This window comes from Rhinatrema bivittatum, chromosome 10 (assembly GCF_901001135.1).
Source record: "Rhinatrema bivittatum chromosome 10, aRhiBiv1.1, whole genome shotgun sequence".
Taxonomy (NCBI): domain Eukaryota; kingdom Metazoa; phylum Chordata; class Amphibia; order Gymnophiona; family Rhinatrematidae; genus Rhinatrema; species Rhinatrema bivittatum.
In genome coordinates, this window is record NC_042624.1 from 61,253,448 (window position 1) to 61,276,661 (window position 23,214).

Sequence of the window (23,214 nt, forward strand, 5' to 3'; positions counted from 1 at the left end):
GTGATAATATAAAGATGTGGCTAAATAACTTTCCACAGACTCCTGATTTCCAGCTACCCTGAGAGCAAGCAAACAGGTAAGCCCCTCAGAGAGCAGCAGCTCAACCATGTCAGCCAGCCCTTAGAGGAATGTTCCTAGTACCTTAATGATCTTCACAATAATATTCAAGAAAGCACACAACATAAGATTCATGATTTTTCCCTTTCATTTTAGGAAGCAAGTGCACCTTTCATTATCACAACTTACTTGCGCTTTGTAGGACAGCAGTCATTAAATAAAAAGAAAGACTGTATTTTTGCCGCAAAGTAATGGAAAATGGAGAAGCACGTGCAGCGGACCAATAGCAGTGACAGTAAGCCTCCAAAACCAAGTCATGGAACCCTCACCATTCCCCTTCTCTACCGCGTACCCTTCAATAACAACTGCACAGTCTGAGACATGATTTCAGAAGCTCGGGTTTTATTGCCAGTTTGTTCCTATACTGCTGCAATCTGCTGCTCTCCAGGCCAGTCACAGTTTTCTTGCACTTAAATACTGCTGCAGCCGGATAGAAATTTCCTTACATTCTGTCACCTCCTCAGGCCGACAGCCATCCTGGTCATGGAGCGTGGGATCTGCCCCACACTTTAACAACAACTCCACGATATCCAAAAATTCACAGGCAGAAGCTGGAAAAAAAAAGAAAGAAAGAAAGAAAGAAGGGTTAGGTCAGACAAGTACAACCCAACAAGAAGAGACATGTTAATGCAGAGCATAAAAGTAGAAACCCCCGACCCCACTGCATCTATCCCGGCAAATGCGGTGACCCACAGACCCAGCAAAAGTGGAAAATACGAAACTCCCTTTCTGGCATCCAAGACCTGCACAGGAGCACGAAGTCTCAGAGTATCTGACTCACAGGTAGGTCACCAGCAATGGTTATTTTTAATTTTGTGGAGGGTAATTCTTCAGATACGTACTTCTCCACGTTTTCTGTGGGCAATTTATAAAACTGAGATAATAAATAAATAAATAAATGTCGACAAAAGTTAAGGCCAAAAATCTCTCAGACAGCAACAACATGAAATGTGAGACTTGGAAGCTTGCCCCTAGCAAGAACAATGAACTCAAAAGCTCACACTCAGGTCTTATGAGGACTGAAAATATGTTCCACACTTACGTCTCAATTCCCTATTCATGCGTGGAACCAATGCATGCTTGGAAATTTCTGTCAAGTCGAATCTGGGACACCTGGTGTTTCACAGGACAAGGCTGAACAGAAGGCCTTGTGTCCCCAGCAAACACTTACTTGGGGGGTGGATGAGAGGAAAGCGAGACAATATGTATTGATGCTGCTCATAACCGCATACAGTAATCAGTGCAGCTTTAGTGGAAAGCCTGAGAAATCCTCAGGAGATGATAACATGGACTGGATTTATGACTCCCCGGGAACCTCGATTTGTCAAATGCCAAAGAGGCTGCCCTGACAGTGGCACAGGTGAAAATGAATTTTCATTCAGCGCCACTCGCCTTCCAACTCCATTAATCCTCTGGGGTTTTATGTTGGGCCTTTCATTTCTCCTAGCCTCCCCTCCCACTTCCCTGCCAGCACAGAAGAAGTGGAACAGATGGTGCACGGGGAGGCAAAGAGAGCAAGAAACCTGCCCAGTGCAGGAGCCATGTGACAGCCTGTGGAACGAGTACCTTGATTTCCTTTGGGACAGAGAGAGAGGGGGCGTGAGTCATCCCAGGGGAGGAGGGAGGTGGGAGGGGGACAAGGCTAACAGGCCATTTATAAGGGAGACAGCACTCAGACTTATCAACTCTTCAACAAGTCCTGAATTCATCAGGAAATGTTCTTCCAAGCAGGAAACAATCCCCACCGGCTGGCAGGAATGCTACTGGATAAGTAGGGAGCTGCCTCGATCCTTTGTCTCCTTTTGGAAGGCGTATAAAGGGCACACTTACAAACGCTGGCCTGACTGTAACCCCTGATCAGCTCTGACCCCAGCTAACCAGCTAGTACAGCCCAGTTTTAATCTCCACAACTAGGATTTACAGCCCATCTCACAAGAGCTCTGTGTAGTCAGTGTAATCAGGGGAGCTGTCAATACAAAGTCCCCGGTCAGGCAAAAATAACTCAAATATGGGAAGGACAGAGCCCGAGTTTCCTTCCTGACAATAAGCTTTAACTACTTTTGGTTTCAGAAACAGACATAAGACAACTGGGCACTGCAGAAAAAATATACTAGCCTTAGGTTGGAATAAAATTAGCCACTGTGAAATGAAAAGGTAGCGGCAAAGCTATCAATTCGCCAGATGTAAATCCCCTCTAGTGGTGGCTCACTCAGTTTATCTTTCTTTAAATGCCGGCTGTATTCTCGCTCTCTCTAGCGGAAAATAACATAAGAAAGTTCAATCACTGCCCTTCCCAGAAGGTCTGGAAAACAAACCAACAGAGATGCCCAGGGCATCATTCCAGGACCCAAAGGGACACGTGTCCTCTGCAATCCCAGGACAAAAATGTTTGCTGGCGAGCCCAGGTACTTCCCCCTCAAACCACATGCATAAACTGCTTTTTAAAATCCAGCAACTAACACTAAGATTAAAGGGCCTTCAAATTAGTTTGGTAAACGCTGCATATTCATGTATTTATGTTTAAATGCTTTTGTTGCATGAAGCCAATGACATACATTCCAAAAACATCTCAAGGGCCTTACTAACAAGCATAGCATGCATGATTTTCCCATATTTCCTCCTCCCACCCATCAATTCCGACAAGTCTACAAACAAGAATAATCTTTAAGCACCCATTCCTTTTACTCCCCTTCTACTGTTCCAGGTATGGAGGTTGACATTAAGGGAAGCATTTATACAGAAAGTGGAATCTGCGCTGAGGTTAAGTAGATTTGCATGATTGGAAGGCTTCACAGTGCCAGAGCTGATAAAAAAATGTCTACTAGTTGATGAACGTGCAGCAAATCTGCATCACGTTTGCTTGGGTTTCCTCTGGATTTGCAGGGTAAATGTCAAACTTATCTAGCAAATCAAGCAAAAATCGATGTCAAATCTGAACCAGGCCGAAATTTACCTGTTTCGAGTTCAACCCCAAATTTTCCCCTTATCCGTTCCAATTACTATATCTGGCTGCTTTCTCACGTCCCTCGGAATTTGCCTTCCGCATCTGCCCTACTGTTTTCAGTTTTCAACTCTGAACTGCAAAACAAAACCAGCCTTATAAATCATATTCCCCTTACCATAGTGTAATGCAGTCTGCCCTTCACTATCCTGCAAAACAAAGACATAACATTCAGTTCACTGTTCCTGACTTCTGCTGCCGAATCTTCTTGTTTTCAATTCGCTTTGGTTATGGAGGACACAAGGCACTATTGTTTGGTAATTTGCAGCAGTGGATTTCATGTTTACTGCAAGCCAAAAACATATATGCAGAAATAAGTTTACATAAAAATTCACAAATATCAATTGTCACACACAGAAATAAGGTTCATCAAACAAGTTAAAGGCGTCACTTACCCTTATTTCTACATAACCAAGTAGACTAACATGGCAAATACAATACTTCGCTCAAACTGACATGGAAACCAGCACAAGCAGGAAAAAAACCTTCTTTTTAGTGGTACAATTTGAGCTTTAAGCGTTACCAACCCTCCCATACTTGACCAAACATTAAGAAAATAATAAAACTAGAAAGTGTGTTAAAGAAAATTGTTAGAGGGTTAAACATACTGGGGTAGATTTTAAAAGAAGCGCGATCAGCCTACTTTTGCTTGCGCATCAGACTCAAGCAAAAGTACGCTGGATTTTAGTAGATACGCGCGGAGCCGCGCGTATCCACTAAAATCCTGGATCGGCGCGCGCAAGGCTATCGATTTTGTATAGCCTGCGCGCGCCGAGCCGCGCTGCCTCCCCCCGTTCCCTCCAAGGCCGCTCCGAAATCGGAGCGGCCTCGGAGGGAACTTTCCTTTGCCCTCCCCTCACCTTACCCTCCCTTCCCCTACCTAACCCACCCACCCGGCCCTGTCTACACCCCCCCCTTACCTTTGTCGGGGGATTTACGCCTCCCGGAGGGAGACGTAAATCCCCGCGCGCCAGCGGGCCTGCTGCGCGCCGGGCCGCGACCTGGGGGCGGGTACGGAGGGCGCGGCCACGCCCCCGGGCCGTAGCCACGCCCCCGTACCCGCCCCCAAAACGCTGCCGACACGCCCCCGGAACGCCGCGACGACCGGGCCCGCCCCCGACACGCCCCCGACACGCCCCCCTCCGAGAACCCCGGGACTTACGCGAGTCCCGGGGCTCTGCGCGCGCCGGGAGGCCTATGGGGTAGATTTTAAAAGAAGCGCGATCAGCCTACTTTTGCTTGCGCATCAGACTCAAGCAAAAGTACGCTGGATTTTAGTAGATACGCGCGGAGCCGCGCGTATCCACTAAAATCCTGGATCGGCGCGCGCAAGGCTATCGATTTTGTATAGCCTGCGCGCGCCGAGCCGCACTGCCTCCCCCCGTTCCCTCCAAGGCCGCTCCGAAATCGGAGCGGCCTTGGAGGGAACTTTCCTTTGCCCTCCCCTCACCTTCCCCTCCCTTCCCCTACCTAACCCACCCGCCCGGCCCTGTCTACACCCCCCCCTTACCTTTGTCGGGGGATTTACGCCTCCCGGAGGGAGACGTAAATCCCCGCGCGCCAGCGGGCCTGCTGCGCGCCGGGCCGCGACCTGGGGGCGGGTACGGAGGGCGCGGCCACGCCCCGTACCCGCCCCCAAAACGCTGCCGACACGCCCCCGGAACGCCGCGACGACCGGGCCCGCCCCCGACACGCCCCCGACACGCCCCCCTCCGAGAACCCCGGGACTTACGCGAGTCCCGGGGCTCTGCGCGCGCCGGGAGGCCTATGTAAAATAGGCTTCCCGGCGCGCAGGGCCCTGCTCGCCTAAATCCGCCCGGTTTTGGGCGGATTTAGGCGAGCAGGGCTCTGAAAATCTACCCCTATGTAAAATAGGCTTCCCGGCGCGCAGGGCCCTGCTCGCGTAAATCCGCCCGGTTTTGGGCGGATTTACGTGAGCAGGGCTCTGAAAATCCGCCCCACTGTGTGTGTGTGTGTGTGTGTTAAGGGCTTGCAAAAAATCCATTATTTTACTGTGGGAAGGTGTGAGAGCTATTTTCTGGAGACGTAATTAGCGGCATTTGATTTTTTTTCAAACCAGATCCTGACATATCTCTCCCCCCCGCCCCCCAGTCACACAGTTTCATATATAAACTCTTCCCCAGATTAGAAGGTTGGGAGGGAATTTTTCACAATTTATTTAGTACTTCTTATTTATTTCACAGATTTAGAGTTTGCAATTTGCAGAGCACCGATGAAGATTACAACCAACATTACACAGTAATAAATACAAACAGTTCAAATAAATTTCTTGATAAAATGCCTTCAATCGAAAGACAGCAAAGTGTGTGACAATACAAACCAAAATAGTGAGTCAAATAGGAAGTTCACATCAACAGGTGGATAAATAACCCTGACCTCAGCAATTAACTGTAGTCCTTTGCAGGTCCTTGACAGAGAGATTAAAATAGTCCTTTAACAGGCCGTTGCAATACTGGCGTGCGAAAAATGGGCAATCGCGATTGAGCGCCTGCTTTCCATCCACCTCTCCTGGGTGCCCGATGCGATAGGCAAATGAGCCTCTGCATTAAAAAGGAGGCATGAGGGGAAACTGTGTGTCCCCAGCACCTCCCTGGCATCGGTCGCCCAGCAGAAATGGCCGTGCACTGGTTAGGAAAACGGACGCTCAGTTTAAGGATTCCGGTATCAAAGGCCTAGGTTGTCAACCTCTCCCCAGCAGAGATTGTGTAATATTGAAAATTTCATGTCGTCTATTACTAGACAGCTCAATCTTTACTCTCAGAAATTTTTTCTTTGCATATCTAATGTCAAAAACAATACCTATTGGCAGTCTTAGGCCAGACTAATTTATCTTCCCATAAATGAGATTTTAACCAAACCCTTTCCAATCTACGGACCTCTTTTCTATGACCGTTTAATTCTGGGGAACACCAGGGAGCACTATTTTTCGAGCAGGATCCACTTTGGGGAAAACACTTCTGTGTGAGAGCCAGGACTACCTGGGGGACAAAGCGGCCGGTGGCCTGTTCAAAGGGGAGTGCCCTTCCAACGAAGCTGCCGGCCCAGGGAGGAGGCAGAGGTGTCCCCTCTGATAATGCAGCCGGTCTGGCTGCTTACACGCACTCATGCCACTAAAATAATCCCTTCTTACCCCGCCACTCGCTCTCTTCCCCAGCTCCTGTCCCTACGCAGTCTTCCTCCAATCTCATCCCCCACCTGCCTCTCCCCTCAGTCAGCCTGCAGTATCCTGTCTTCATCTCCAATCCCTCCAAGCCGGCTCCCAGCTGTCAGTGCTGCCGGTGGAAAAGTTGTTTTGTTTTCTTCCGGCACATTACAGCTCTCAGCGACTTTGAGCTGTACGGTGCCCAGTCTCCTGCTTTGTTCTCACAGACTCGCAAGAACAGAGCAGGAGTCTGTGTGCTGAACTCTCAGAGTTACCGAAAAGCACGCTGCGCCAGAAGAAAACCTAAGCTGTTCTGGACGTAGTGCCGGCAGCAAGCCGCTGGGAGGAGAGTGGGTAATGGGGGAAGAGTGAGCGAGCTGCTGCTGGCTCTCAGGCCTTACAATGAAGATCACTGCCTTACACACCTGGTAGGACGGCCAAACCTACGCAGACATTCATAAGAATGCAGTCGTGCTACAGAAACAGACAATTCCACTTCTATTTAATAAATCTTAAATGAATACTGACACTAAATGTGTTGATGCTCATATTGACATGGTATGGCTGGTAAAAAAAAAAAAAAAAAAATTACTGATGCCTCATTATAGAGCTCTTCATTATAACTCTATCCAGCATTATGAGGGCAATTTTGAATAAATGATGCTGTGAGTTGGCCATGCACACGTGCAACTAATTTTCAAAGGGAAACTACTTGGAGCGTTTCTATTTGAAATTGCCTAGGTGGCCTGTGCATATCTTCACCTAATATTTTTGTGGGTGGCCAATTGAGAATAAACTAGCACACATGCATCTGAAAATGACAACGCATGAGGGCTGCGTACTCTCCCCCTGCCCTAAACATGCCCATGGGAACGCCTCATTTTAACCCAACTAAAGGTACAAGCAACATAAGAACCCACCACACTTTTACCCATCCTGAGGGGACAATTTTTCATCCCCAGATCTATCTACCCAGGTAGATCGTACTCAAAATTGTCTTCTGTATAACTATGACATATTCTCAATCTTTGCTAGACTACAAATCCCTTGTAAAGCTGCTATGTAAAGCAGCAAAATACCTGGAAATATCAATTTCCCCTGTGTTTTTTTTATTCTATCATTCCCTCTCTTTGGCTCTTATTCATAGATCTCCTTTCTGTTTTGTCCAATCTTTAGAAACATAGAAACATAGAAATGACGGCAGAAGAAGACCAATCGGTCCATCCAGTCTGCCCAGCAAGCTTCACACTTATTTTTTCTCATACTATCTGTTTCTCTTGGCTCTTAGTAACCTTATGTTCTAATTCCCTTTCACCCCCACTATTAATGTAGAGAGTAGTGATGGAGCTGCTTCCAAGTGAAATATTAAGTTTGATTAGTTGGGTAAGCGGCAGCATAGCTCTCTGCCATGAAGCAGAGGGCAATGCTGGATATGTGTGAAGTATTAGTTTTTCTTCTCCCCTGTCGTTGAAGCAGGGAGCTATGCTGGATATGCATTGAAAGTGAAGTATGCCTTGAAAGTCACATTAACTATCATCAAATATTGAAAAGCCTAATAATTGGTAATACCTATAGCCCATGAACCCATCCCTGTTTTTTTCTTTTTTGTTTTTTTTTTAATTGGGAGATGGCTGCCCTTCATCCTTCCGCTCCGTGAAGGTGGACACCTACCACTGGCCACTGGCATCCCGCTCCGTGCAGTGTTTTACTACCTGCTCTTTATATGCGTCCTCTAGACCTGATGGATCCCATCCCTGGTTTTTTTTTTTTTATTATTTATTTAATTGGGAGATGACAGCCCTCCATCCTTCCGCTCCGTGAAGGTGGAACACCTACCACTGGCCACGGGCATCTCGCTCCGTGAATGCCTCTGTGGCTACTGCCGCTCCGTGCAGTGTTTTGCTACCTGCTCTTTTATACGTGTCCTCTGGACACGTATAAAAGAATATATATGTCATTACATTTCTTTGCTATAAAAGGACTTCTTATAGCCAAATTTCACATTTGCAAGCCTCTTCCCTTGGCATCATTCTTCATCTGTCTAAACTTTATTCACACTTTATTATTATTTATTTTACTTTACATTCCTCCTTTCAGGCACTTCAAAGTGGATTACAGTGAGGTACTGTAGGTATTTCTCCTTTCCTCAGAGGGCTCTCAATCTAAGGGCCTGATTACTAATCCTTTTCATCATAGACAGAGAATGGGAGAAAAGCTTAATAAATCAGGATCTAAGTTTTTACCTGGGGCAATGGAGAGTGACGTGACTTTGCCCAAAGTCACAAGAAAGAGCAGCAGCAGCAGGATTTGAACCCTGGCTTCCCTGCTCTAACATAAGAACATGCCATTCTGGGTCAGACCAAGGGTCCATGAAGCCCAGCATCCTGTTTCCAACAGTGGCCAATCCAGGTCACAGGTACCTGGCAAGCACCCAAAAACTAAGAAGATCCCATGCTACTGATGCCAGTAATATCAGTGGCTATTTTCTAAGTCAGTTTGAATAATAGCAGGTAATGGACTTCTCCTTCAGAACTTATCCAATCCTTTTTTAAACACAGCTACACTAACTGCACTAACCACATCCTTTGGCAACAAATTCCAGAGTTTAATTGTGGGTTGAGTGAAAAATAACTTTCGCTGATTAGTTTTAAATGTGCTACATGCTAACTTCATGGAGTGTCCCTTAGTCCTTCTATTATCCGAAAGAGTAAATAACTGATTCACATTAACCCATTCTAGACCTCTCATGATTTTAAACACCTCTATCATATCCCCCCTCAGCTGTCTCTTCTCCAAGCTGCACGGCCCTAACCTCTTTAGTCTTTCCTCATAGGGGAGCTGTTCCATCCCCTTTATCATTTTGGTTGCCCTTCTCTGTACCTTCTCCATCGCAACTATATCTTTCTTGAGATACGGTGACCAGAATTGTACACAGTATTGAAGATGCAGTCTCACCATGGAGCGATAGAGAGCCATTATGACATTTTCCATTTTATTCACCATTCCCTTCCTAATAATTCCTAACATTCTTTTAGCTTTTTTGACTGCTGCAGCACACTGAGCCGATGATTTCAATGTGTTATCCACTCCTATTGTCCTACTCACACCACTTTAGGTACATCAGGATGGCATTACAACAGTTTTCCAATAAAAAAACAATTTACTTAAATTCATAAAAGCAACTGTGGAACATGAAAAGCTTCAGACAGCTCAGGCATGAGAAAAATTTAGAAAGAAAAAAGATAAATTGTATTAATATTGCTTTTATTTCTAGCTTCTAAATCAAGAAACATTTTGAGGTGTTACAGTTTAACAATAAGGGGCGGATTTTAAAAGGCGCGCGAATAGCCTACTTTTGTTTGCGCTCCAGGCGCAAACAAAAGTACGCTGGATTTTAGTAGATACGCGCGAAGCCGTGCGTATCTGCTAAAATCCTGGATCGGCGCGCGCAAGGCTATGGATTTTGTATAGCCGGCGCGCGCCGAGCCTCGCAGCCTACCCCCGTTCCCTCCAAGGCCGCTCCGAAATCGGAGCGGCCTCGGAGGGAACTTTCCTTTGCCCTCCCCTCACCTTCCCCTCCCTAACCCACCCGCCCGGCCCTGTCTAAACCCCCCCTTACCTTTGTCGGGGGATTTACGCCTCCCAGAGGGAGGCGTAAATCCCCGCGCGCCAACGGGCCTCCTGTGCGCCGGGCCGCGACCTGGGGGCGGGTACGGAGGGCGCGGCCACGCCCCCGGACCGCCCCGGGCCGTAGCCACGCCCCCGTACCCGCCCCCAAAACGCTGCCGACACGCCCCCGGAACGCCGCGACGACCGGGCCCGCCCCCCGACACGCCCCCGACATGCCCCCCTCGGAGAACCCCGGGACTTGCGCGCCGGGAGGCCTATGTAAAATAGGCTTCCCGGCGCGCAGGGCCCTGCTCGCGTAAATCCGCCCGGTTTTGGGCGGATTTACGCGAGCAGGGCTCTGAAAATCCGCCCCTAAGGGGTAGATTTTAAAAGAAGCGCGATCAGCCTACTTTTGCTTGCGCATCAGACTCAAGCAAAAGTACGCTGGATTTTAGTAGATACGCGCGGAGCCGCGCGTATCCACTAAAATCCTGGATCGGCGCGCGCAAGGCTATCGATTTTGTATAGCCTGCGTGCGCCGAGCCGCGCTGCCTCCCCCCGTTCCCTCCAAGGCCGCTCCGAAATCGGAGCGGCCTTGGAGGGAACTTTCCTTTGCCCTCCCCTCACCTTCCCCTCCCTTCCCCTACCTAACCCACCCGCCCGGCCCTGTCTACACCCCCCCGCTTACCTTTGTCGGGGGATTTACGCCTCCCGGAGGGAGACGTAAATCCCCGCGCGCCAGCGGGCCTGCTGCGCGCCGGGCCGCGACCTGGGGGCGGGTACGGAGGGCGCGGCCACGCCCCCGGGCCGTAGCCACGCCCCGTACCCGCCCCCAAAACGCTGCCGACACGCCCCCGGAACGCCGCGACGCCCGGGCCCGCCCCCCGACACGCCCCCGACACGCCTCCCTCCGAGAACCCCGGGACTTACGCGAGTCCCGGGGCTCTGCGCGCGCCGGGAGGCCTATGTAAAATAGGCTTCCCGGCGCGCAGGGCCCTGCTCGCCTAAATCCGCCCGGTTTTGGGCGGATTTAGGCGAGCAGGGCTCTGAAAATCTACCCCTCTATGCGTAACTTTTCAAAAAGAATTAATAAAGATTAATGACTGTCATTTGAAGAACGTCACAGAAACGTCTTGAAATCTGCTGCTTGAGCTCAGAACTGAAGGCTCACTGGGCCGAAAAATGCATTTTCTAGGTATTACTTTTTAGATTGCATTTTTCCCCCTTCTGTTTATTCCCTTTTCCCCATGGCAAATTTCAATTCAGCTCGACCGCAAAATAAAACCACCAGTGACTCTTGATGAGACCCCTTGATGCACAGCACTGCTAACCCTCGTCCGAACAGAAGGCAGTGCTGAGCGCTCCGTGCCTAATGTGAGACGAATGCTAGGGCCCTGTGCCTCAGGTGCGGGTGTACACACACAGGCAGTCTGATCTTCCGCTCGCAGAGGGGAAGGCTGCATTTCTAGAGATTCTCCGAGGGAGTTTTCAGGTGAGGCTGTCTCCTAAGACTGCCCTCCTGCCCACACCACTCAGCTGCCTGGTGAGATTAGAATTCCGTCCACGCCTCTCAGTGGGAAGAGGATTATTTGTCCTATTTGAAAAGAATGGGGCATTTCATAGGAGATGCATTTTTTGGCCTGATTCATCAAGGTCTTTTCTCATAGCAGAATGGGAGAAGCGCCTTAGTGATTCATGCCCTTTGTGGAATAAACTTCCTCCCAATGGTGGCCAAAGTATAGTGAGCTAGACGCCCAGCTCACAGATCTCTCTCACCTTACAATGAAACAAAAAGTGAGGAGGTGCGCCTCAGAGGATGGCACCAGATGCAAACATCCTGGACACCATTTCAGAAAAGGTCTGTTAAAAGCAATATTTCCATACAATTAATAAATTGGCTGTGATGAACTGCTGCTCACTTGTGCAACACAGAATAACTTATTATAGGCTCTTTAAAGGAGCAAACTGAAATTAAAAATAAAGAGATGTTCCATTTAATGAATACAAGTGGAGCCAAGTAGCTACTGAATAAGGACTAAACTAAATGAAATTTTAGACTTATTTTAATTCATTTGTAACCTATCATTAAAATCATCCGTTGTATCTGAAGACTGGAAGATGGTCAATGTAACCCCGATATTTAAAAAGGGCTCCGGGGTGATCTGGGAAACTATAGACCGGTGAGCCTGATTTCAGTGCCAAGAAAATCATGGAAACTGTTATAAAGAGTAAAATCACAAAACATGGTTTGATGGGACACAGCCAGCATGGATTTACCCAAGGGAAGTCTTGCCTTACAAATCTCCTACATTTTTTTTGAAGGGGTGAATAAACATGTGGACAAAGGTGAATCGACAGGTGTGGTGTATTTGGATTTTCAGAAAGCATTCGACAAAGTCCCACATGAGAGGCTTCTAAGAAAACTAAAAAGTCATGGGATAGGAGGCGATGTCCTTTCATGGATTACAAACTGGTTAAAAGTCAGGAAACAGAGAGTAGGATTAAATTGTCTGTTTTCACAGAGAAAAAAGGTAAACAGTAGAGTGCCTCAGGGATCTGTACTTGGGCCGGTGCTTTTAAATATATTTATAAATGATCTGGAAAGGGGTACGACGAATAAGATGATCACATTTGTAGATGACACAAAATGTATTACTGCTATTGTATGGTTCCCACAGAACTTCTGAAGAGTTGAGGTTCAATTTACCTAAGTCCCACCAAGCAGTCAGATCCTCATAGACAGTGGCAAGTCTATCAAAATGATTTTAAGGTCTATGCTGTCATATGATCAGGATGGCCAAACACTTTTTTAAAAAATGCACCTTAAATTACAAATTGTGGAACTATTGAATATCAAATATGGGGGAAGAGGCTTTGATGCAGACCTCTGCCTGGGACAGCCCTCTTAGAAAGCAAAGTGGATTTCAGAATGAGACACGTGTCCTTCATTGAAATTCATTTTTCTCATATAACTGCTCGATCTTGTCCCAGAACCTGTTGGCTTATCTAGCTACATGTTATTTGTTAAAGAGATACAGAAGGCAGAACCAGCCCTAGATTTTATGATTTGATTGACTTATTTTGATTTCAGAAGAATCCTAACTGCTTGACTTCCATTTAAGTCGCATGGTTATATGTTACTTAGACTCTTGCCATGGTACACAAACATCATTGAGATGGGAAGTGCTGACCTACAGTCAATAAGTGAAAAAATGAAAACAGAAGAATGAGGTGGTGGTGGGGGGAAGGAAGCTCAAAATAAAGGAGAGGAAATTAAAAGATGATCGGGGTAGGAAACAACTTCCAAATGAAGACTCAAAGGACTAGGACTCTTCAGTTTGGAGAAGACAACTGAAAGGAAATATGAAAGAAGTAGATAAAATCATGAATGGAATAGACAAAATCAATTGGAAACTATTATTCACTTTGGTCCACAAGTACTAAAAGATTTTTCCCATTTTGTGTCTCAAAATACAAGTACTAGGGGAGCCTGATGAAATTATCACATGGCAGATTTAAAACAAACAAACATAATCTGCTTTATCACAAAAGCCACAATCAGCTGTTGTGGAGATACACAGCAAGGGTTCTCAATCCAGTCCTCAGATCACACTTAACCAATCACTGTTTCAGGATATCCACAATGAATACACAAGAAACAGATCTGCATATACACTCTTTATTGATGGCAAATCTATCTTATGCATATTCATTGTCCTGAAACTTTGAATGGGTTGATAATTTCTGATAGAGTATAACCATTCTGTCTGACAACAGTGAATGAACTACTGTCTTTTTGTCCTTCCCGACACAGCCTTTTTCAGCGAAACACGGTATCCGTGTCAGGGGACATTTTGATATGTTCATTAACAATCTTCTTGAACCTCAGGAGTTCCTTTGAATTAAATAAATCTGCATGATTTTGTAAGAAAGAAAAAATAAATATAATAATTTGGTAAAGTTACTCTCCTATTCTTTGTATTACACACGGAGTGTGGACATAGCTTCCTTTGCATTCTTTTGGCTGTTTTGGTCTCCCATAACACCACAGTTCCAATGTAATGCTATGGAACACTTTGAAATTAGCTGACCTTGTGAAACTGGTTCTTTCTGATTGGTCAGAGCTGGTCTGCTGCATCGTCACATTCCAAACCCAGAGCAGTGCTTCAAGGTTTGCTTTTCTGATCGGGCAGTTTCCTCCTCTTCCTCTTTTGGGCTTCTAGTTCAGTTGGAACCAGGGCTGGGATCCTGGCAAAATGAACCTTCATTTACAACAGACTGTGGATTTTTTCTCGTTTTATATCCCCTCCCAACATGCATAGTCTGGACATTGAGACAAATGTCTTTGATGGGGGCTGGAAGGAGTCCTGCCTCAATGGGCCCTGAACTTGGTTACTAGATGTCACCCCCTAAGTAACAACCATGACTCCCTCCCTACTAAGGTTGTGAATGCCCAGCTCCAGTTGACCCCAGGAGCAAAAGACCCGACCTTGGGGATTGAACTGGGGACCTCCCACATAGCAGCGCACTGCTACTAAGCTTATTCATGATTACAAAATAAAAATAAAGAAATGTAGGTTGTGCTTCCTGAGACTTTATGTAATCATTGCTTAAATTAAGGCTTTTACTGTATGTGATAGTATTGAGAGGCTGAAAGTCCACGGAAATGTATGTAACGATTCTTAAAAAATAACTGAGTTCAGACATATGGTGTCTATATGTGTGTATATACACACTATTCTCAGATGATGTATCTACTCAAAATCTAAACTCTGGACAGATTCAATTTAAAATCTCTTCTCTCTATGAAGCCAAATTATTAATGACAAGAAGAGATAAGATCTTAGGGATGTCTTTTCTTGGGGAGGGAAAAGGATGTGTATCTGAGCCCCATCAACCCAAACGCAAGGGCAAGTCAGCAAATCATTTGAATTATATTAAATTCCCTCTTCGCATCCCTTGGCTTACATGGACTGCTGCCTGTCACTTTAATACAGATGAGGGTTAATACCTGGCTTTTTAGGAAGAGGATAAATGGACCAGGACAGCGTTCCCCATCCCCAATTCACCAGGGAGTGCTTGAAAATTCCACCTGACATGGGGACTGTGCACTGGCTCTTAAACAATCTAGCATCTGATGCAATTGTTTGCTAGCGAGGAGGCAGGCCCAGCTCACTCAAGAGTCATTGATTGGATTAACAGCCTAATTCCCAACAGATGAATAGAATACTGATGTCTTGTCAACCTAGATCACAGAAGGAAAACACAATCTGCTCCTGCAACCCAAACTGTTAACCCTTTCCTCCTCCACAGCACTCTTTCACCCTGCACATCGACATCACTATACTGCATCTCCAACAGGAAATCAAACATATCAGGCTAAAATACTACTACTACAGCATTGCACATATGTAAGAACTCATTTTTTATTTATAAATATTTGATATTCCGCTTTTTTTCAAGAATACTCTCAAAGTTGATTACAATCAGTTTTAGTAGACTAACAAGTACATTAGCAGAAACAATAGTTGTGACATTGTGTGCCTTTATAAAAGCAGTGTCCTATACCCGGGGCCGGATTTAGGCACAGGCAACACAGGCAAGTGTCTAGGGTGCCAAATTCTGAAGGGGCCAAAAAACTGGGATTCGCCCTGCTGCTTTTTGATTTTTGGCCAGTCTTCTCCCTAAGGGCGCCATAATCTTAAATCCAGCCAAGCCCATACTGTCAAGTTTTGAGTCTCTGCTAAGGCAAACCATATCTTTTAGGGTTTTAAGCATGTCTTTATTCAAAACAGCAACATACCAGTAATGTCCTGGCTTATATTTAGCAGGTTTCAACATAAATACAAGTCCAATTATTTCAAAGGATTTTACACAACAGGAAAGCAAGTTTGCTTATTGAAAATGGTGTTTTCCATAGACAGCAGGATGAATTAGACATGACATGTGGGTGACAACATCCAGAGGCACTGAACGAACCTCTCTCTCGTAGCTAGTAGAGCTTTTGCACTATTGAGCATGTATGAGAATTCCCACTTGGGCATTGCCTCGTGAGCCTCCTCAGTCGATTTTAAAGCTAAGTCTAGCTGGGTAGTCAACTCTCCAGGGACATGGGCAGGTATATAGAATGGCTAATTCATCCTGTTATCTATGGAAAGCACCGTTTATGGAAGCAAACTTGCTTTTTCTGTCAATAAGCAAGGCTGAATTAGCCATAACATGTAGGGAGTCCCAAGCTGAAGGTTGCAGCGGAGGGTTAACTTAATAAGCAACCTGGACCCTACTGTGGAGAGTAGACTACTGCGTGATCAGGCTATGCAAAAATGCTTGCCCAAATGTACCATCACAGAGAGATTGCCTAGACAGTAATGGGATATAAAAGTGCGTACCGATGTCCATGTTGCAGCTTTACAGATCTCCTTGAGAAGCATGGCTTACAGATGAGCCACTCATGCAGCCATGACTCTAACTTGATGAGCATTGATGGTCTATAATCTGTAGGCCTGCTAGCCTATATCAGTGTGCAATATAGTCTGCTAGCCAGTTGGACAATGTATGTTTGGCCACTGCTATACCCAATCTATTGGGATTGAAAGAGACAAAGAGCTGAGAAGATTGACAATGAGGCTGAGTCCTTAACTTGTAATGTGTCAAGGCCCTTTTACAATCTAACATGTAAAAGGCTTTCTTGCCTTCATATGTATGAGGTTTCAGGAAATAATGTAGGTAGCATGATGGCTTGTTTAATATGGAAAGCTGACAATCTATGGTAGAAACTTTGGGTAGATGCATATAAAGAGGATAATGAACTAAAGCCTGAAGTTCGCTAACTCTTCTAGCTGATGTTACTGTGACCAGGAATATTACTTTCCCTGTTAAAAACATGAGTAAGGCTGTCTCTAATGATTCAAAGGGAGGCTTCATTAGTTGTGCCAGGATCATATTTAGATCCCACAGAACAGTAGGTTTTACAACTGATGGTTTAAGTTTGCCACAAGCCTTTCATGAATTTGGATACTAATAGATGAATGGAGATAGGCTTACCCTCACTCTGAATATAGTAAGCCACTATGCCACCAAGATGTACTTTTACTGATGAGGTGGCAATACCTGATTCAGAAAGCAAAAGCAGATAATTCATTAACTTTTTTAGTTCGCATGTGAACGGATTTAAATTGTTGTGTTGACAGCATGGGGAAAATCTTTTCCATTTCAAACCATAAGCTCTTTTAGTTAAGAACATAAGAAATTTCCATACTGGGTCAGACCGAGGATTCATCAAGCCCAGTACCCTGTTTCTAACAGTGGTCAATCCAGGTTACAAGTACCTGGCAAGTACCCAAACATTAAATAGATCCCAGGCTACTAATACCAGTAATAGCAGTGGCTATTCCCTAAGTCAACTTGACTAATAGCATTTTATGGACTTCTCCTCCAGGAACTTGTCCAAACCTTTTTTAAACCCAGCTAAGCTAACTGCCTTAACCACATTCTCTAGCAACAAATTACAGAGCTTAATTGTGCATTGAGCGAAAAAATAATTTTCTCCAATTTATTTTAAATGTGCCAGTTGCTAACTTCATGGAGTGTCCCTTATTCCTTCTACTATCTAAAAGAGCAAACAACCGAATCACATTTATCCATACTAGTCCTCTCATGATTTTGTAGACCTCCATCATATCCCCCCCACCTCAGCCATCCCTTCTCCAAGCTGAACAGCCCTATCCTATTTAGCTTTTCCTCTTAGGGGAGCCGTTCTATCCCTTTATCATTTTGGTCACCCTTCTCTGAAGTTGAAGGCTTTCTGATAGACACTAATATGTCCTCCACTGGTTTTGTTGAGGACAACTCTTATCACTCAGCATTTAATATCCAAGCTGTCAAGTTGAGGAAGGGAAGGTTTAGAAGAAACAGATGCTCCTCTTCTTGCATTAACAATGGATCTGATCCGCGAGGTATTAAAGAATGACTGGAGAGCTGTACTAGATTATCAAACCAGACTTGACTGGGCCATACTGGAGTATGAGGATCTGAAGGGGGCTTGGTCCTTCAGTACTTTTGCACCATTATGGCTATTAGTGGAATCAGTGGAAAAGTGTGCATGAAATCAGCATTCCAGTCCTAAGTGGATCTGAGTTTGCTGGGAAGAATGGCGCAAAACCTTTCTAGTTTTGTGTTTTGTTCTGAAGCAAATTGCTGTAAATCCTCAAAGACTGAACAATCTGTTCGCTGTTGATTGCTGAAGGGACCATTTGTATGGATGAAAGATTTTGCTGAGGTGATCTGCCAACATGTTGGAGATACTGGATAGGTAGGTCATTTGCAGTACAGCTTGATGTCTTCATGCCCATTCCCATATTTTTATCGTTTCTTGAGACAGAGTGCAAGATACTATGCCTCCTTATTTGTTTACAAAAAACATGGTGACTGAACAAGAATGCTCTTCCCTTAAAGGAGGCAAGTGAAAGTCTTTAGAGCATACCTTATCACTCTCAACTCAAAGAAATTGATCTGAAATTGTTTCTCCAAGAATGATCATGACCCTTCAGTTTGAAAAGGACCTGTGTGGGCCTCCCAACCCTTTGTGGAGGCACCAGTTACTAAGGTTACTTGGTGAGAAGTTTGTCAGAGAGATGCTCCCTTCTGAAGAATGAAGGAGTTCAGCCACCAACTCAATTCCTGCTTCATTTCTGTTGAAATCTTCACTTTGGTTGTTAGGGGCTGAGTAAGCTGGTCCCACTGTAAGAGATGTACGTGCAGGCGGGTCAGTGATACTATATCAATTGCTGCTGCCATGTGATCAAGAACAACCAGCACCTCTCTGGCAGTTGACTCATCTGTGTTCAGCAGTCTTTAAACCAATTCCCAGAGAGTTTGTGCTTGTTCTGAAGGAAGGACAGCGCTCTCCTGCAAAGAATCTAGCCACACCCCAGTGAACTTGATTTTCTGGGACAAAATCAATGTTCTCTCTAAGGCCTGGTTGCTGTGAGCAAAAATGTTTGATTACATTGCCCTGTGAGTTTTTTGGAACATGACACGATGGGATACGCCTCAGTCCTGCCACGCCTTCTCTCTCTTCGGGCCACAGCACCCTATGTGAAAATTGTTGATGGTGCGCTCCCCTCCCCCCTCCCAAAAAAAAAAATCCTTGCTCTTTTGGGATAAATAGAAACCAAGAAATAGAGCATGCACTTAGACTATGCATACCTTGGCCTGTCACTAACTGTATCTGGCAACTATATACAATAAAGAAAGCCCTGGCCAGTTTTAGCCACCCAGTAAAAGTATTTTTAAAATCATTTGACAGCATTGCATCAATAGTTTTAGAAAATGGATACAAGATCTTATTCAGATGGTATTTAGTACCTCATAGATTGCACAAAATATACCCACGGGTGTCAGTTAACTGATGGAGACAAATACAAAATAAAAAGACCATAAAGCATAAATAGAAATGGGCAGACAAAAACTGAACTTGAAATTGCAACAAATCAGATGCTGGATGCAGCACAGCATGACCATTCCTATACGTGACACACAGGCTCTCACAGGAACACACACATACATAAGTGTGTCACATATAGGCTCACACAGGCTCTCTCATACACACACACAAGCTCTTTCTCACACACAAACATGCACACATGTTCTCTCTTACACACATGCATGCACACAGGCTCTCTCTCACACACAAACACATGCATGCACACAGGCTCTCTCTCACACACAAACACATGCATGCACACAAGCTCTCTCTCACACATACACACACATTCTCTCAGGGCCTCCTCCTCTCTTCAGGCCATAGCAGTATGGGCTCCAATTTGAGTCCACAGATCTTCCCATCATCTTTGGGCCGCAGCAGGAAAAAATCCAAAAATTATTTTTAAAAAGTTTTTTCCCTGCGATGGCAGCTTAATGCTTAGCAATTTTGAGAAGTCAGACACCTCATTGCTGTCCAAGGTTTTTTCCCCCATTAATCACAATATTATGTGTTAAAAGGCTTAAGATTGACATTATATATTTTTTCAGAAACATTTTATGGCTTCAGAAGAAAATATTAGTATGTTTGGCTTCATATCAGATATCTGCTCAACAAAAATACAATTTTCTAAAAAAAAAAACTATAATAAAAATTTAGAAAATTGGTACCAGTAGGATCTGTATTTCATTACCTATATGCCACTGGGGATTAGTTAGGATTAATTAGGTATTGTGGGCCTCCTTTTCTTTGACACAGGGCGGCTATGTTTATGTGACTTGAAGGATTCGCCCTGTTCTCGAAGGGGAGATATTTTAGAGGAGCTAGTACTCAACTCTAGTAGATGAGGCTGCACGTCGGATTCTATGAGATTTACACAGTTCCTCCATTTTCCAAGCCATAGACTTTTGTTTTTGCAGGGACATTTATCCACAATTGTAACAATTGGCTTGGTTGTGATGTGGTCCCAAGCAATAGTAGCAGGGTTCGGGTCCATCTGTAATGGACATTTTCCTGCCACAAATACAGTCTTTAAAGCCACTTACTGTGGTTTTTTCCTTGATAGACATTCTGATGAAAATCTTTTTTTTTTCAAAGGTACCAATGAAAAATGCTATTTGGAGGCTGCTGAGGCAGGGAAGCAACTTCACATTTCTTAAAAAAATAGAGAGAGACAGAGATACACATTCATGCTAGTGCTCAGACACATTCATGCTAGTGCTCAGACGAAAAACAATGAGGGGGCCCATGTGGCAATGCCCGAGCAGGAATTCCAGTAGATTAACAGCTCTACCAGTTATGAGAGAGAGATCTGTTTGGAGCTGCTGGATGATGTTAACCCATGTTATGGCTAATTCAGCCCTCCTTATCGACAGAAAATTTCAGTTCCAAGCAACATATACAATTTCAGTTCACATTACATAGATGCATTTGTTTGAAACAAAATAGACAATGTTGCATTTAATTTCGTCGATACCGTGAAACAAAAGAAAGCCCATCAAAATTGTATTTTCTGAGTTTTGTGTTAGCGTGTACTAATTGGATTTAGAGTGCACTAAGGGCAAAATTTTAGAAGTACTGCTTGCACTAAAAGGCCCATATATGTGAGTATGAGGGTTGCGCGTGAGCAACATGGATTTTAAAAGCCGCTAATTATGTGATATGCAGGTGCATAGCTAAAACAAGGGGGTGGAAAAGGGTGGGGCATAGGCATTCCAGGGTGGGCCAACAGTTAAGCGCATAAAGCCATGTTTTAAAACCGAAGGCCGAAGCATGTGGCACCTTTCTAAATGCTGCTCCTGATGAGGTATAAGTCTGTAGAAATCACATTTTAGGCCGAACTCGACAGGGTGAGGGGTCCAGGTCAACTGGGAGGCGTGCAGGCTGATGACCTTGAGATAGATTGGGCAAACTGTTGGACTAATTGGCAAAACTGCAATGTCCTTCATGGAGCATGTTTTAAAATCTGCTTACCTGAGCGTGTTAAAGCTGACAAAAATCGTAAAGATACACAATCTACATTTGCTTGAGTAACGGCTTAAAATTAGGAGCACACTTACTACGCGCAGTAGGTATATTTTACATCATATGCGGCATGATTTAAAATAACAGCGTATGCTGTTTGCGCACCCCTACGCACATATATGGGCATCCGTGCACTTGTTTTAAAGTTACCATCTAACTGAAAATATTACAAATAAGTTTAAAAGTGTCAAATGGGGGAGCAGTTTATTACTTAGAGGTATGGTTCTGCATTCCCACTGGCTGTCTCTTTTGTGTTGGAAAGGTTATAATGTGGTGTGTGGGGGAAAGGTGCAACTGGGCTGGTTAGTGTAAACAAATAATAATAGCATCATGCTCTAATCAACTTAAGTTTGCAATGCAAGTTCATATTTTGAATTTGCCAATCCATGTTCATTTTGGGAAAGGGTCCCTGGTATTTTGGAGCATGCATACTTTGAATCACCCAGTCCTGCTTCATTCTTTTAAGAGCATATGGTAATTGGTAAAAATGCATCTTGATTCTGTCAATTATGGGTTTGTATTTTTGTTGCTAATTTGACTCGCGTGCAGATATATTAAGGGAGGATCTGGTTGTCTGCTGCTTTGCTTTGGTGAATTGAAGAGACAGCATAGCTCTTTGTTCTTTTGAGAGAGATAGTAGTTAACACTTTTTGAGATTTCAAATTAATCATCATTGTATTCATAATTGGTGATTGATTTGATTTAGTTAGTGTCAATCTTGAGAGGGTTTCGTGCCACACAACATAGTGGCAGTGTGGTCTTACACTAATGTAGTGCTTTGCCATTAATCTGACAAAGTCTCACTGTCTGCTTTCCCCTTAGTGTGAGAATTTAATATTCTAGATTTCTGTTTGTCCTTCGTCTTGTGGCCCGGCCTATGCCCTCTCGCTTGTGGCTCACTGACCTCAGTGAGTGCTCCAGTTTATATTAATATCTAGTGGAGATGCACACAGTGAGTTCTCATTTCTAAATTATAAATGAAAGTGCAGCACTCCTTCTATATACACCAGATAGTGTAGTAGTGGTGCACTTGTGGCACTAGGCAGGCAGGGAGTCAGCACTGAATATTAATTTTCTGGGTGTATGATTTGCTGTCATTGATTGATTATTGGAGCATGTATAGTATCTTTGCTAGCTAAGGTTTGTGTTTATTCTCTGTTGTGTGGCCTGGTGTGAGAGAGAGAGAGAGACTGGTTGGGGGAGGGGGTGACTGGTGAGAGAGAGACTGGTGTTGGGGGTTGACTGGTGAGAGAGTGAGAAACTGAAGTGAAGGGTGACTGGTGAGAGATAGAGAGAGAGACTGGTTTGGGGGCTGACTAAAACAACTTACTTAATTTAAAAAAGGCGGAAGGAAGGCAGGTAGTGCTTCACTGCTTATTATAGGTACCAATGTTTATGATCATAGTTAGTATAGAATGACATGCACATTAGAGAACACACTATTCTTGTAACACATCAAACATCAATCCGTGCAAACATTTTTTATTGAGACCACATAATTAAAACATCTCTATCTAGACAATAAATACTATCTAGCACATACACTCATTCACAATCCTACTATTCACTCATTCACAACCCTACCATTCAACCACTAAAAAGTCACACAATGCATATATTTTAGCATTCACAAACATAATAAGACATATTCAACATCCAGTGGAAAGTATACATGGAATTACAGCTCAAAATTTCAATAAGTTACAACTCAAAATTTAAATGAACATCTCTCAAAAATGAACAATGTTATATACAGATATTATGACTTGTCCAATCAACAATCAAGAATTAACAAATTCCACAAATGAACAATAGTTC

The 23,214-nt window shown here is 44.4% G+C and overlaps 1 protein-coding gene across 1 annotated transcript in view; it reads right to left on the reverse strand.

Moving 5' to 3' along the window:
- Window positions 1–439: 439 nt before the first annotated feature.
- Window positions 440–23,214, reverse strand: part of ACBD6 (acyl-CoA binding domain containing 6) — a 208,338-nt gene continuing 185,563 nt past the window's right edge. Inside the window, exons 7-8 of the mRNA XM_029618550.1 lie at window positions 3,237–3,267; window positions 440–668 (exon numbers count right to left, since the gene is read on the reverse strand). Coding sequence (XP_029474410.1) covers window positions 511–668; window positions 3,237–3,267 — 189 coding nt within the window. The 3' untranslated portion in view covers window positions 440–510. The remainder of the gene's footprint in view (window positions 669–3,236; window positions 3,268–23,214) is intronic.